Source organism: Mesoplodon densirostris, chromosome 2 (assembly GCF_025265405.1).
Source record: "Mesoplodon densirostris isolate mMesDen1 chromosome 2, mMesDen1 primary haplotype, whole genome shotgun sequence".
NCBI lineage: Eukaryota > Metazoa > Chordata > Mammalia > Artiodactyla > Ziphiidae > Mesoplodon > Mesoplodon densirostris.
Window position 1 is genome coordinate 156,439,351 of NC_082662.1, and position 12,774 is coordinate 156,452,124.

A 12,774-nucleotide genomic window follows, 5' to 3' on the forward strand; every position below is an offset into this window, starting at 1 on the left:
CAGTGTGCGCCGCGGGAACTGCACCCCGCGAGCCCGGCTCCCGCCCGCCGCTCGCGCTGGACGCCGAGACAATTAAGAACAATGCCTGGCGCCGAGTAGTGCGCGGTGTTAGGTTGCTGTCATTCCTGTGCCAGGAACGAATCCACTTTTAGCAAAAGAAGAGACCGGAATGGCAGTAATATCAACAGCGCGGACGAAGACGTTCTGGGCCAGCGGACTCTATCACAGCCCGTGGCAGAAGTGAGAGGTCTGCAGGACTATTACCAGTCTATGTCTTGGGGACCTTGAGGTCCATGCCTTAGAAGCATTCATTGATTCACGGAGCTGCCCTTGTCCTTTAAACTTCAGTCCCTGAAATCCGAAGGAAGCTGCCCAGGAAACTGCACCCCCTTCTGCGGCCCGGGTAGCTCTCCTATGGGTCTCGGTGCTTTTTCTCTTTTCGCCTCGGAAAAGCAAAGGGATATTTTCCGCTGGAAACTTCCTCTACCTGTGGGGACAGAGAAAGGCTCAGAGAGGGGAAGGGAGGCTTCGGAGAAGGGGAGGGTGTTGTGGATTTCACCTCCTTGCCCTGAGGATGCTGCTTCCAGCCGGGAGGTGATAGAACACCTGAATCCAACGGGCTTGTCCTCCGCCCACCAGTCCTGGCCCTCTGGCTGATGTGAGAATAGGAAAGAGGTCCCTGGAGGCCAGAGCAGGACTCCTCCAGCCGACCAGGTCTGCATTCCCACACCTGAGGCTGCCTTGAAACTCTGGATACCTCCCCAGTGGGGTTTGGGAGCCTCACTGAACACCATTTGTAGAAAATCAAGTCATTGTGAAGACGTGCGTGTAAATATGTAGGTATATATGCTTCCTCACACCAGGTATTTGCATGACTTTCTCCAATACTTGTTCAACTGTGCCCACATGTCTCCTCCTGAGAGAAATTTCCCCTCACCACCCTAGGACCACAGCCCCTGATTCACCTCCTCTACTCTGGCATTATTCTAGGCAGAACAGGGTAACGGAAGGACCAGCTGACACTCAGAGCCAAGGAAGGGAGGGGACGTTGTAGAAGAAGAGGTGTGAGAGGTGGCCAAGGGCCAAAACAGGTGGGGTCTTGCCAGCCATAGTAAGGGGTGTGACTTATGTTCTGAGTCTGAAAAGGAGGGATGTGATCTGATTTTACATTTTTTTTGTTTTGTTTTGTTTTGTTTGGCTGCTCTGCATGGCTTGCAGGATCTTAGTTCCCTGACCAGGAACTAAGAAAGCACCAAGTCCTAACCCATGGACCACCAGGGAATTCCTTTTTTTTTTTTTTTTTTTTTTTTCTGATTTACATTTTTAAAGATCACTCTGGCTGCCATTTGGAGAACTGAGGAGGGGAGTATGGCAATAACATAAGCAGGGAGACTGGTTAGGAGGCCATCGGAAGTGACGATGTAGCTTGGCCTAGGCCAGTAGCAATAGAGATGGTGGGAGGAGGTCAGATCTGGGATATGTATCTGAGGGTGGAATGGGCAGGAATCACTGATGGATTTGGATATGATGTATGAGGGAAAGAGAGAAATAAAGGATCCTTTTCAGGGTTTTGTCCTGAGCAACTGGAAGGATGACAACTCCTAACATGTACTGTTAGCCAGGCTAACTCTTCTGAACCCTTGGCATACTTTAAAGCCATTACAACTTGACAACAGGGGACTTCCCTGGTGGCGCAGCCGATAAGACTCCGTGCTTTCAATGCAGGGGGCCCGGGTTTGATCCTTGGTCAGGGAACTAGATTCCACACACATGCCATAACTAAGGAGCCCGCCTGCCGCAACTAAGGAGCCCACCTGCTGCAACTAAGACTCAGCACAACCAAATGAAATTTAAAAAAACTTGACAACACTCCTATGAACTAGGTGTTATTATTGTCCCCATTTTACAGAAGAAGAAATTGAGGCACAGAGAATTTAATCCATTTGCATAGTTTCACATGGCTAGCAAGTGGAAAAGCTCAGATTTGAACGAACTCAGTGTTTAACTACTGCACAGCTCTTCCTCTTTATAAAAAAAGAAGTATGCCATTAACTGTGATAGGGAAGGCTTGGGGAGGAATGGGGTGTCGGGGGAGTGTGAATCCAGAGTTCTGGCTTGCATGTGTTCAGAGGAGATGCCTTTCAAACATCCAAGTTAGGTGTATGACTCTGGTCCTGGAGGCAGGGAGGGAGCATTTGGGGCTGGAGTATTAACCGTGGCAAGGAGAGAAGAGAGGTCTTGAATGGATGGTGATGGAAACTGATCTTTCAGTGAAGTCCATCAGGCCTTTGGGGCATCAGGAAGGTGTTGAGGAAATTTTGTTCTAGCAGTGCTTGTTTTCATCTGAAGATGCCATGAAGAGTTCTGACCTTGCTCCAGAAAAACTGCATGTGCACACATGCAACATCTTCCACACAATTTCAGGGTGTCCATGGGCCCTCAGGAGCCATCCATGGGCCATTCTAGTGTTACTGTCAAACCTCCCCTCACCCTTCAGCAACAACCAGATGTTACCACTTCCCATAGGGTCTGACAGGACCTCTGACCAAGTCTCCACAGGTCCCAGCATCCTCTCTGGCTGCGTGAGGTGGCATTTGCACCACTGGAAAAGCAGACTCGCTGGAGGGTAAGAATGGAGTCATTTTGGAATGTCTACGTAGGGCAGAGATCCTCACCCACCCCTCCACCCCCGCAGGTGTTGCATCTGTAAGTGTTTGCTTTGGGTACAGCCCCATGTGGAATAGGAGGCTGTGTCCACACGAAGCCTTTTGCTCTTTCATTCATCTCTAGGTGATGTTATTCACCTGGATATTCTCTAAGTTTAAAGACAAGAGTAGCTCATCGTGGGCACTGGCTGCTGTTGCTCTGTTTGTTTAGGCTGCCCCAGTTTCCAGCACGCCTCCTCTTTGGAGGGAACCCCCCTGTGTGAGTCTCTGCAGAAGGCAGGATCCATCAGGCCCTCCGGGAGTTGAAGGCCCAGGTGTTCCCCCATCTTCCCACCCCCACGGAGCTTGTGGGCTCCCCGTCCTGGCCCAGGCAACGGGGGGCTCTGACCTGGGATGGGAAAAGCGCAGGGACAGAAGAGAACTCATCTGGGGCCGTGGCAGCTCGACCAGAAGACCATCTGTGAAGGCAGCGTTCCGTGCCCAGTGGCAGCAGTCCCGGCACTGGCATCCTAACCGTAGCGTGGCCTCAGCTGGGTCTCCTGCCTTGGGACGTTTCCCCAGTGTGGGTCTCCAGCCTCCCCGCTGATGACATCTGTGTGCATCCCCACATCCACTGAGTAAGTTCCTTCCGTGCTTAAGCCAGTCAGCCAGTTCCGTGCCCCCCGCCACCCGGGCTCTGCTGGAGTGGCTGTGCTGAGCTTTCAGCTGCCGTCTCGCTCTGCCTACAGTAACAGTGTTTGGGGTTCTTCTTCTCCCGGTCCCTGAAGTTAGGGTTCCTGGCCTGTCAAAGCCTCGCTATGTGACTCCTGCCAGATCCCCACCCGTGTCCCTGAATGCCCGTGCCTCACAGGAGGAGGGCTTCTCTCCCAGCAAAGCCTCTGCAGGCGAGAGCCCCTATGTAGGTAGCAGCCAGCCCCCATCATACCGCTGTCATGTCCCAGGGACAATCCTTTGACATTCCTGGCTCTAAATGAGTCATCAGACCTCCCAGTCTCATGTCCCTGATATTTTTTTCTAACTTCACAAGACCAACTGAGGCTGGAGTCCTCCTCCCAAGGAAGGCTGCAAGCCTCCAAGTCAGAGACTACGCTGGGAGGCTCCCAGCTTCTCCTGGGTGGGGCCTGGGCTATGGCTGGTGATGGCTGGGTCAGGATAGAGATGTCACAGCTTTTCCAAAGGCAGCAGATGACTGCAGGGTCTTCGGCACTATGCTGGAACATACCATCTTTTTTGAGAAGGAAGGAAACCCAGCAGCTCCTGACTCACGACTGTGTCCTCCTGCAGACAGCATGCAGCTGAGGTGTCCAGTCGTAGTGTCTGTATGCTGGGCTCACATCTCGTGGCCACTGCCCCACCCATGGGCTGGGCAGAGCTTCCCTGGTACATGCTACTTACGGCCCCGAGGATTGTTGAAACCCCGAAACACTTCCATCCTGGGAGGTAAACTGCTCCTCTGAGCCCACCCCCCCAACCCAAATGTGACCTGCCCATCATTACCCTGGTCCTCCCCCAAGACCCCGCAGACCTCATCATAACCCAGCAACTGGAGGGTCACAGCTGGCACAGACGCAGGGTTGGGCCGGTGGTTAAATATTTGGGGTATCACCCCCACCCTCAGGGGTTCTCAGAGCCCATTTTCTCCTGACGTGTCTCCAGTCACCACCCACACGACTGCGCAGTCCCACTACTTCTCACCCCCAAACTAATAGCCAGCCTGTCTTCCTTACCTGCTTCAAGTCCTTCCTCCTCCAGGGAACTGTCCTGATCCCATAGGCCACGGGTCTTGCCCTCATACCCACATCACACTGCCTTCCTCCAGGCTCATATGGACCCAAGGACGTCTCGCTTGAAGATCCTTGAGAGGTTTTTTTTTTTTTTTTTGCGGTACGCGGGCCTCTCACTGTTGTGGCCTTTCCCGTTGCAGAGCACAGGCTCCGGACGCACAGGCTCAGCAGCCATGGCTCACGGGCCCAGCCGCTCCGCGGCATGTGGGATCTTCCCGGACCGGGGCACGAACCCATGTCCCCTGCATCGGCAGGCGGACTCTCAACCAATGCGCCACCAGGGAAGCCCTCTTGAGAGTCTTAAACTTATCCTTGCCCAGTTGCTGGGATATAGATTCCTGTCTTATTGTTACCCGGTGGCAGGTAAGTGATGCCAGGACCTCTCGGGCCAGGGCCAAAGAGAGGAAGGTCCCAGGAAGCCCAGGACATAGCAAGTAGGACTGGCCCGAGAAGGGAAGCTCTTGAGAGAGGCCAAGCCGGAAGAACTCCAGGGCTAGGAGCCGTGAGCAAGGCTGAGCCGGCCAGTGGTCAGAGCAGGTACACATGGGTAGGGCTGAGGCAAGGGGAAGGTCACACCCAGAGTGGAATGAGGCAGAGCCAAAGGAGGTGTGGTAGGTGATCAGCTGAGTCTCAACCCCTGCGTGGGGGTGGGCCTTGCCTCTGGGCCAAGGTGGGCCTGCGAGTGATGGACCGGAGCGAGGCCACGCAGCACCCACACAGGCCGAGGACATGTCCAGCCACCTTGCCCGGCGAGGAGGCTGCAATGAGGGCCCTTGCTCTGCACCACGGTGGATACCTGGGAATGGAAGTTTGGAAACTCGAATCACATTTTCCCATAATGTGCCACGATGGCTTAGAAACTGCCTTCCTCAGCTGCCAGGGATCAGTGGCTCCTGACACATTGACTTCATTTTTTCGTTCCATATTTTTTTTATTGGCGTATAATTGCTCTACAATGTTGTGTTAGTTTCTGCTGTACGACAAAGTGAATCAGCTGTATGTATATGTATATCCCCTCCCTCGTGGGCCTCCCTCCCACGTTGACTTTAAATCTCTCTGTTCCCTGTCAGTTAGCTAGTTGAACTTTCTACGGTGGCACCGATGAAGGTCACCATTCAGCACCAGACCCAGATCCCGAGGGAGGAATTTTGTTGCTGTGGAGATGGAATCTGGGCTTGGCGCTGCTGGCTTGGCCGCTGGGTGTTCCTGGGGTTGACTCACAGCCCAGCACAGAGCAGGAGGACATCCCTGTGGACCCCAAAACTTTCCTTCCTCAACTGATCCAGACCATGACTTCTGCTGGCCAGCTCTTTACCCTTGGTACTTGCTACGTGCCACCAAAACCTGGAGCCCCGGGAGCCCACAGCCAAGCCCACAGGAGCCAACCTTTGACCTCCTTGGATCTCAGCCACACCCCAAAGACCTAGAGAAAAGTGACTCAGGTTGGACACAGTGGCTCCAAATGACCTCAAGTGACTCAAAGAAAACAGAATGAGGTTGACACCCGGTGTTTCACTTACCAACTCGTTTTGTCATTTATCCGGCAGTGACTGCCATCATTTCCCAGCAGGTTTATCCAGCTATTTAAATGTGGGCAGGCTGGCTAAAAGCCTCTCACTCTGGCTGCGTGTCAGGATCAGTCACCTGGGGGAGCTTTGGCAATCACTGAAGCCTTGGGCTTCCTGCAGAGATTTAATGGGGCCAGGGCGGAATCTTGTGCATCTGTGTGTTTCCAGAGCTTTCCAGGTGATTCGAATGTGCAGCCAGGTTTGAAACCCATGACTCTAACATTTGATTCTGTTGGGGAGAAGGGTGCTAAACTGACATACTATTTCCACCCCCAGCACGGCTGTGAACACATCTGCAGCCTGGCTCATGCCCTTGGCTGGTGGGCCTCTGGTATGAACTGAGCTATGCTCATTTCTAACCCATAATTCTTTTTTTTCTTTTTTGGCTGCACAGCACGGCATGTGGGATCCTAGTTCCCCAACCAGGGATCAAACCCGTGCCCCCTGCAGTGGAAGCTTGGAGTCTTAACCACTGGACCGTCAGGGAAGTCCCCCATAATTGTCTCTGTATCCAATTCTTTCTCCTTCAGTTTTCAAAACGTTTACGTTTCTGCTGCATTCTCTGGACTGTGAGTTGAGAGTCTCATTCTATAGAACACTTCTGAAGGCAAATTATTACGTTACAAAAAATCTAGTTATGGGAAAGTAGGTTGAGAAGGAAACAAGAAACGTCATCTTATTGTTCTTAGACAGTTATGGATCCTTTACCTACACTCTGTTTTGTTTTGCTTACATGTTTTTCTTACATCAACACTCTGTTATAAATCTTTTGTTTGTCTGTCTTAGCTTTTTAATTTTCGAGACTTTTGAACATACACCAAGTAGACAGAATGCTATGATGAGCTATCACACACCCGTCAAACCCCAGCAACGTCCAAACTGGCCCCATCCCCCCACTCTCAACAATTCAGCCCATCTTCTATTATTCTGAAGCAAATCCCAGATATCATACTACTTCATCTGTAAAAGTCTTAGTAAATCACTCAGAAAGAACTCTTTTTGTATCGTAACCAGTAATTCCTGGTGTTCGAATTCCCCAATTGTCTCAAAATTATCATAAATGGATTTTTAGAAAAACAGTTTGAATCAGGGTTTAAATAAGGTTCACCTGTTGAAATTGGCTGCTATAACTTTTGTTTTAATCTATAGGTTACTCCTGTTTTTTCTTTTGTTTTTTTCTCTCTCAATTTGTTTGTTGAAGACACTGGGTTGTTTATTCTGTAGATTTGTCCACAATCTAGATTTTGCTGATAACCTTCCTATAGTGTAATTTTACAGGATCTCTGTCCCTATTTTTCCTGTAAATTGGTACTTGGATCTAGAGCTTAATCATATTCAGGTTTGGTTTCAGTGGTGGGATATTCTTCCAACAGGAGGCACATGATGTCTGTTTGTCTCCTTCCGTGATATTAGATGCTGCAGGTGGTCAATGCCTGAATCTTTTGAAATATCACTCTTTCAAAATAGTCATATCTGATTCTATCATTTTCTCCTTCATAGAAGTATTCCTACTTATAAATAAAGGAGGAATAATAGAATCAGATATTACTGTTTATCTACTGTTTGACACCCAGGATAATTGCTTGATTTCCTCCCTTTATTTACCATTTTCAAATCAATGAATTGCTTTCTTACCATCCTCCAACAGTGACCAATCAGAGTTTAGTTTAGTTTTTAGTATTACTATGAATTCATGGATTTTTAACACATTTGATGTGTTTCAATTCATTGCAGATAATATTCTTACTGATGCTCAAGTGGCCCCATTTTGATCAGCGGGAGTCTCTTCCAGTTGGTTCCTGAATCTTTTAAACATGACTTGAGAAGACTTGTACATTTTCTGCTTAGACCTAGAATCAGCCATTTCTCCCAAAGCTCTGATGCCTTTCGGTGGGAAATGGTATTTGGAGACCTCACTTTGGACGTGCAAAGTTGACATATTCTTTTATCTGACCAAAGTGTCCCCAGATTTCAGTTTCTCTATCCTGGTCTTAGAGTTAGAGTAGGTATTGGCTTTAGTTCTGAGGCCACTAGCACTGAATCCACAAATGCTGATGAGCACTAGGTGGGGAGAGACAAAGACAGTTGTAAGGTGTAGGCAGCAGGTAGAGGGGGAGGGAGGTGGGGGAAGCCTTCTAGATCAGCGGTCCCCAACATTTTTGGCACCAGGGACCAGTCTCATGAAGACAATTTTTCCACGGCCAGGGTGGGGTGTTGGGGACCCCTGTTCTAGAGCAGTGTTTCTCAAACCTTAATGTGCGTGCGAATTACCTGGCGATCTTGTTGAAAGGCAGAGTCTGATTTAGCAGGCCCGCAGGACATGAAATGTCTCACATCTAAAAAGCCTCCGAGGGATACAGGGATGCTTGTCCACGGCTGCACTCTGAGTGGCCAGGCTCTACAAGCAATAAGCAGTAAGCGGGGTATCAGCACTAAATGCTAAAGGAGCTCAGAGAAGGGGTGAGGGAGCCATCATAGAGGAGGTGGCATTTTTGTTGTGACTTTTTTTAAAAATCAGGAGCCACAGCAACAGAGAAGTGGCATCTTCACTTTTAAATTAAAAAAAACTATTATTAAGGTATACATTCATAGATCAAAGGGAACAAATCGTAAGTGTACCACTTGATCCAGTTTTTGAGATAAAGTTCACACACCATAAAATTCACCCCTTTAAAGTACACACTTCAGGCATCTTTCATACAGTCACAGAGTTGTATAACCATTGCCACTAACTAATTCCAGAACATTCCCATCATACCCCAAAAGAAATCCCATATCCATTAGCACTCATTCTCTACTTCCCCCTCCCCCAGACCCCAGCAATCACTAATCTACAATATTTTCTATCTCGGTGGATTTGCCTGTTCTGGACTTTTCACATTAACAAAATCATACTATTATATATATAGTCTTTTGTGACTGGCTTCTTTCACTAAGCATAATGTTTTCAAGGACCATTCATGCTGTAGCATGTATCAGTACATCATTCCTTTTTATGGTTGAGTAATATACCATGGTATGGATGGGTCACATTTTGTTTGTCATTCATCACCAGCTGATAGACATTTGGGTTATTTCTCCCTTTTAGCTGTTATGAATAATGCTGCTATAAACACTCACGCACACGTTTTCTGTGTGGCATATATTTTCGATTCTTTGGGGTATATACCTAGGAGTGGAACTGCTGGGTCATAATGGTAACTCCTTTAAATTTTTGAGGAACTGCCAAACTGTCTTCCAAAGCAGCTGCACCATCTAACATCTGCAGCTTGATGAATAAATTTTTTTTTTTTTTTTTTTTTTTTTTTTTTTTTTTTTTTTTGCTGTACGCGGGCCTCTCACTGCTGTGGCCTCTCCCGTTGCGGAGCACAGGCTCCGGACACACAGGCTCCGCGGCCATGGCTCGCGGGCCCAGCCGCTCCGCGGCATGTGGGATCTTCCGGGATCGGGGCACGAACCCGTGTCCCCTGCATCGGCAGGCGGACTCTCAACCACTGCGCCACCAGGGAAGCCCTTGATGAATAAATTTTTATACATAGCACACACCCATATTGCCACCACCCAGATTAAGAAATAAGATGTTATCAGCACTCTAGAACCCTCCCCTGAACCTCTAGTTTGACCTCTGTCACCATTGATGGCTGGGACTTTGAAAGGTAGAACTGGGGGAACATTGCCACAATGAACCAGGCAGGGCTTTAAATCCAGCTTTAAATCCTTCCATGTGGACAGGTACGCAGCTTTTCCTGCTGTACCAAGGCCTGGTGAGCAAAGAGGTTTCCTCCCTCCTCACCTCACTCCCTGCACAGCCAGGGGACCCTTTCAGAGGAATAACAGGTGGCAGGTTTGGGATCCTCTGGGAGCCTTGGGAGCAGCTGAAATGAGGAAGCAATGTGCCTGATGCCCAAGATTCATCTTGAAGGAAAACTTCAGCCCGAAGCACCCTGGTTAAGCCTGCTGTGTGGCCCACGGCTGTGATGGAGGAGTCTGCCTTTGCAATGGTCCTGTCACCATCCTCCCTGCCTCTTCAGTGTCCCCTTACCTCCCACCAGCAGGCCCTTTAGGAAAGACCAGCCCTTCAGACCCCAGCCCACCCATAGCCGCCGAGGCAGGACTTTCTGAGCAGGTCTCTGGCCATCAGGGAACCGTGCAGGGCAGTGGGCAGCACAGCCTTCTGTTCTGCGGCCAGAATCTGCAGAGTGTGCTCGGCCAAGCGATGCTCCCGGGAGGTGGCCCTTGCAGAGGCAGGCCTGGTGCTGCCACAGTGAGGCCCCGGCCCCGGCCCCGGGAGGCCCTTTCTCCTACCTCAGTGGTTCTCCTGAGTCCAGCCCTGCAATCCATCCTTTTCCCCTGAACTGACCTTCTCCTTCTGGCCTTATCCCAGCACACACAGGGAATCACACACACACGCACACATGCACACACACACACTCAAAACTGCTCAGAGAGATTAATCTCTGACCTGCAAATCTTTTATTGTCAATGACCTTTCCATACTAGCACCCACCCCCGCCCTGGAAGTCACTCCTGCCAACTCCTCTAAGAGACTGTGTGAGACACCCCTTGGCAGGTGCTCTGGCCTTTCTCTCAAAATACCACCCCCGACACAAACAGCCTGAAATTGTCACATCCCTCCAGCCCACTGTCTAGGAATCTACCACTCAGAGGTGAATTTGGGTAATCTTGAAAAGATACACGTCCCTGGGAGGATCAATCTGCCATATATCAGGGTGCGTTAGCTTAATGGATTACTCAGCTGCCAACACGGAGCTGAGAAGGGTAGCTGCAGGCCTGGGGGTGTGGATGGGGAGTGGAGGGGTAGAAAACTCTGGAGCACGGCCTCCACGACGGGCAGGGTGGGCTGGGGCGTGCTGCAGGAGCTCTGGGAGTGCCCCATGCAGTCCGAGGCTCTGGAGAGGTTAAGTCCCAAGTCAGGGTCTAGAAAGGGAAATGGGAGGAAGCCATAACAAACTTTTTAAGGTTCTATATTTTATATGCACCAGGCAGGGGTTGGAAGCCAAACTGCCTTCCTCTTCCCCAGGGTCCCCTTGCTCTTCCTCGTCTCTCCTCTTTCTTCTCTCCCCACACTTTCTTTCCTCTCCTCCACACTGCCCTTCCCCGATTTCTTTCCTCTGACCCTAGAACAGAAAATAATCTCATTAGTTCTATCTTCTCTATATTAAAGATTTGAAAGTCTTTAGGGGGCTAGCCTTAGAATCTAACTATTGTTATGGCACCACTTTCTGGGAAAATTGCATGGTCTAGCCCTGTGCCTGGCTCAGCAGGTGCTCGACCAATGCTGGTTAAGTAAATAAGGGAGTAAAGGAAAGTCACTTCATTGTGAATCCCAAATGCCAGACTGGGCGGTGGCCTTTTGGAACCGATCTCTATGTGGGTGACCACTGGCTTGCCGGTGGGCATAGATCAGGTGTCCGGTGTCCTGGGCTCCCACAAGATTCCAAAGATGAAGCCAGGGTGGGACCCAGGACCCAGACCCCTAATCTTCTGTGATTTCCTTCCTTGTGTCTTTGCAGCTTTTCCTTCTGGAGAGGTCACTGGGGCAGGGACTGATGGGGTCACAGTGCCCTCTGCTGGTCCGTTTTCATAGTCGGTTTTTACATACTTGGGTTTACATTTATGTTTACTCTTGTTTTGAATGGGCTTTCAAGAGGCTGGAAGGGTGGGTTTCTGGTTTTATTCCAGGCCCACACTTCATGAATGTCAAGACTGAAGGTGGCGCTCAGTGATAAAAATAGATGTCAGGGTGGGCTCCCAGACATTAATAATTTAATTGACAGTAGCTTGTTTTTTTTTTTTTTTTGCGGTACACAGGCCTCTCACTGCTATGGCTTCTCCCGTTGAGGAGCACAGGCTCCAAATACGCAGGCTCAGCGGCCATGGCTCATGGGCCCAGCCGCTCTGCCACACGCGGGATCTTCCCGGACCGGGGCACGAACCCATGACCCCTGCATCGGCAGGCGGACTCTTAACCACTGCGCCACCAGGGACGCCCTGACAGTAAGTTTTGTTTCTGTTTTAACAACCTCCCTGGCCCGAGTGCCTAAGTGTCAGGTGGAACTAGCTTCTGCTCCAGTCTCAGTGCTGCATCTCTGATGCCAGTGGGCTCTCTCACATGCTTTTAAGAGGCACAGGTCTGGTTTTCCCTGAGTGAGCTGAGAGACCTTCCTCCAAGAAAGAGAAGCAACAGTGCCCACAGCAGGACTGGCTCCTGGACAGAGGTTGGCATTGAGTTTTCCCTCCTCATCACGAACCTTGGTTCCCCCCAAAGCCCGGCAGATACTAAAGAGCTCCTGGGTCGAGGGGTAGCGGGCAGGAGAACCATCCACAGGGGTAAAGAACCCAAGGCCACTAACCCAAACTGCGGCAGCCCCTTGCTCAATGAAGCCCCCTATTTTCCATACACCTGCTGGCCCAGCATAGAGCACTGCTTCTCAGACTACAATGGACACTGGAGTCACCTGAGAAGTCTTGTTAAAATGCAGGTCCTGATTCAGTAGGCCTGGCATATAGCCTGAGACTCTGCATTTCTAACAGGCTCCCAGGTAATGCCAATGCTGCTGGCCCAGGGACACACGGGGAGATTCTGACATCAGAATGCTCGGGTTCAAACTCCAGCTCTGCCACTTATTCTGTGACCTCAGACAGATTACTTTCATTACCCTCTCTCTCTGAGCCTGTTTTATCCTATATAAAATGGGGAGGATGACCACTTAAATGACTTCATAGAAAGACAGA

The 12,774-nt window shown here is 50.1% G+C and overlaps 1 protein-coding gene across 5 annotated transcripts in view; it reads right to left on the reverse strand.

The window, feature by feature from the left end:
* Positions 1-406: 406 nt before the first annotated feature.
* Positions 407-12,774, reverse strand: part of TEX35 (testis expressed 35) — a 32,345-nt gene continuing 19,977 nt past the window's right edge. For 2 of the 5 annotated variants that reach the window (XM_060091205.1, XM_060091204.1), the window contains exon 9: positions 10,571-10,956. In XM_060091205.1, coding sequence (XP_059947188.1) covers positions 10,754-10,956 — 203 coding nt within the window. In that variant the 3' untranslated portion in view covers positions 10,571-10,753. Of the gene's footprint in view, positions 488-4,741; positions 5,247-6,806; positions 8,080-8,289; positions 8,417-10,570; positions 10,957-12,774 lie in introns of those variants that run through there. The other 3 variants (XR_009531220.1, XR_009531219.1, XR_009531218.1) reach the window with 3 other exon arrangements.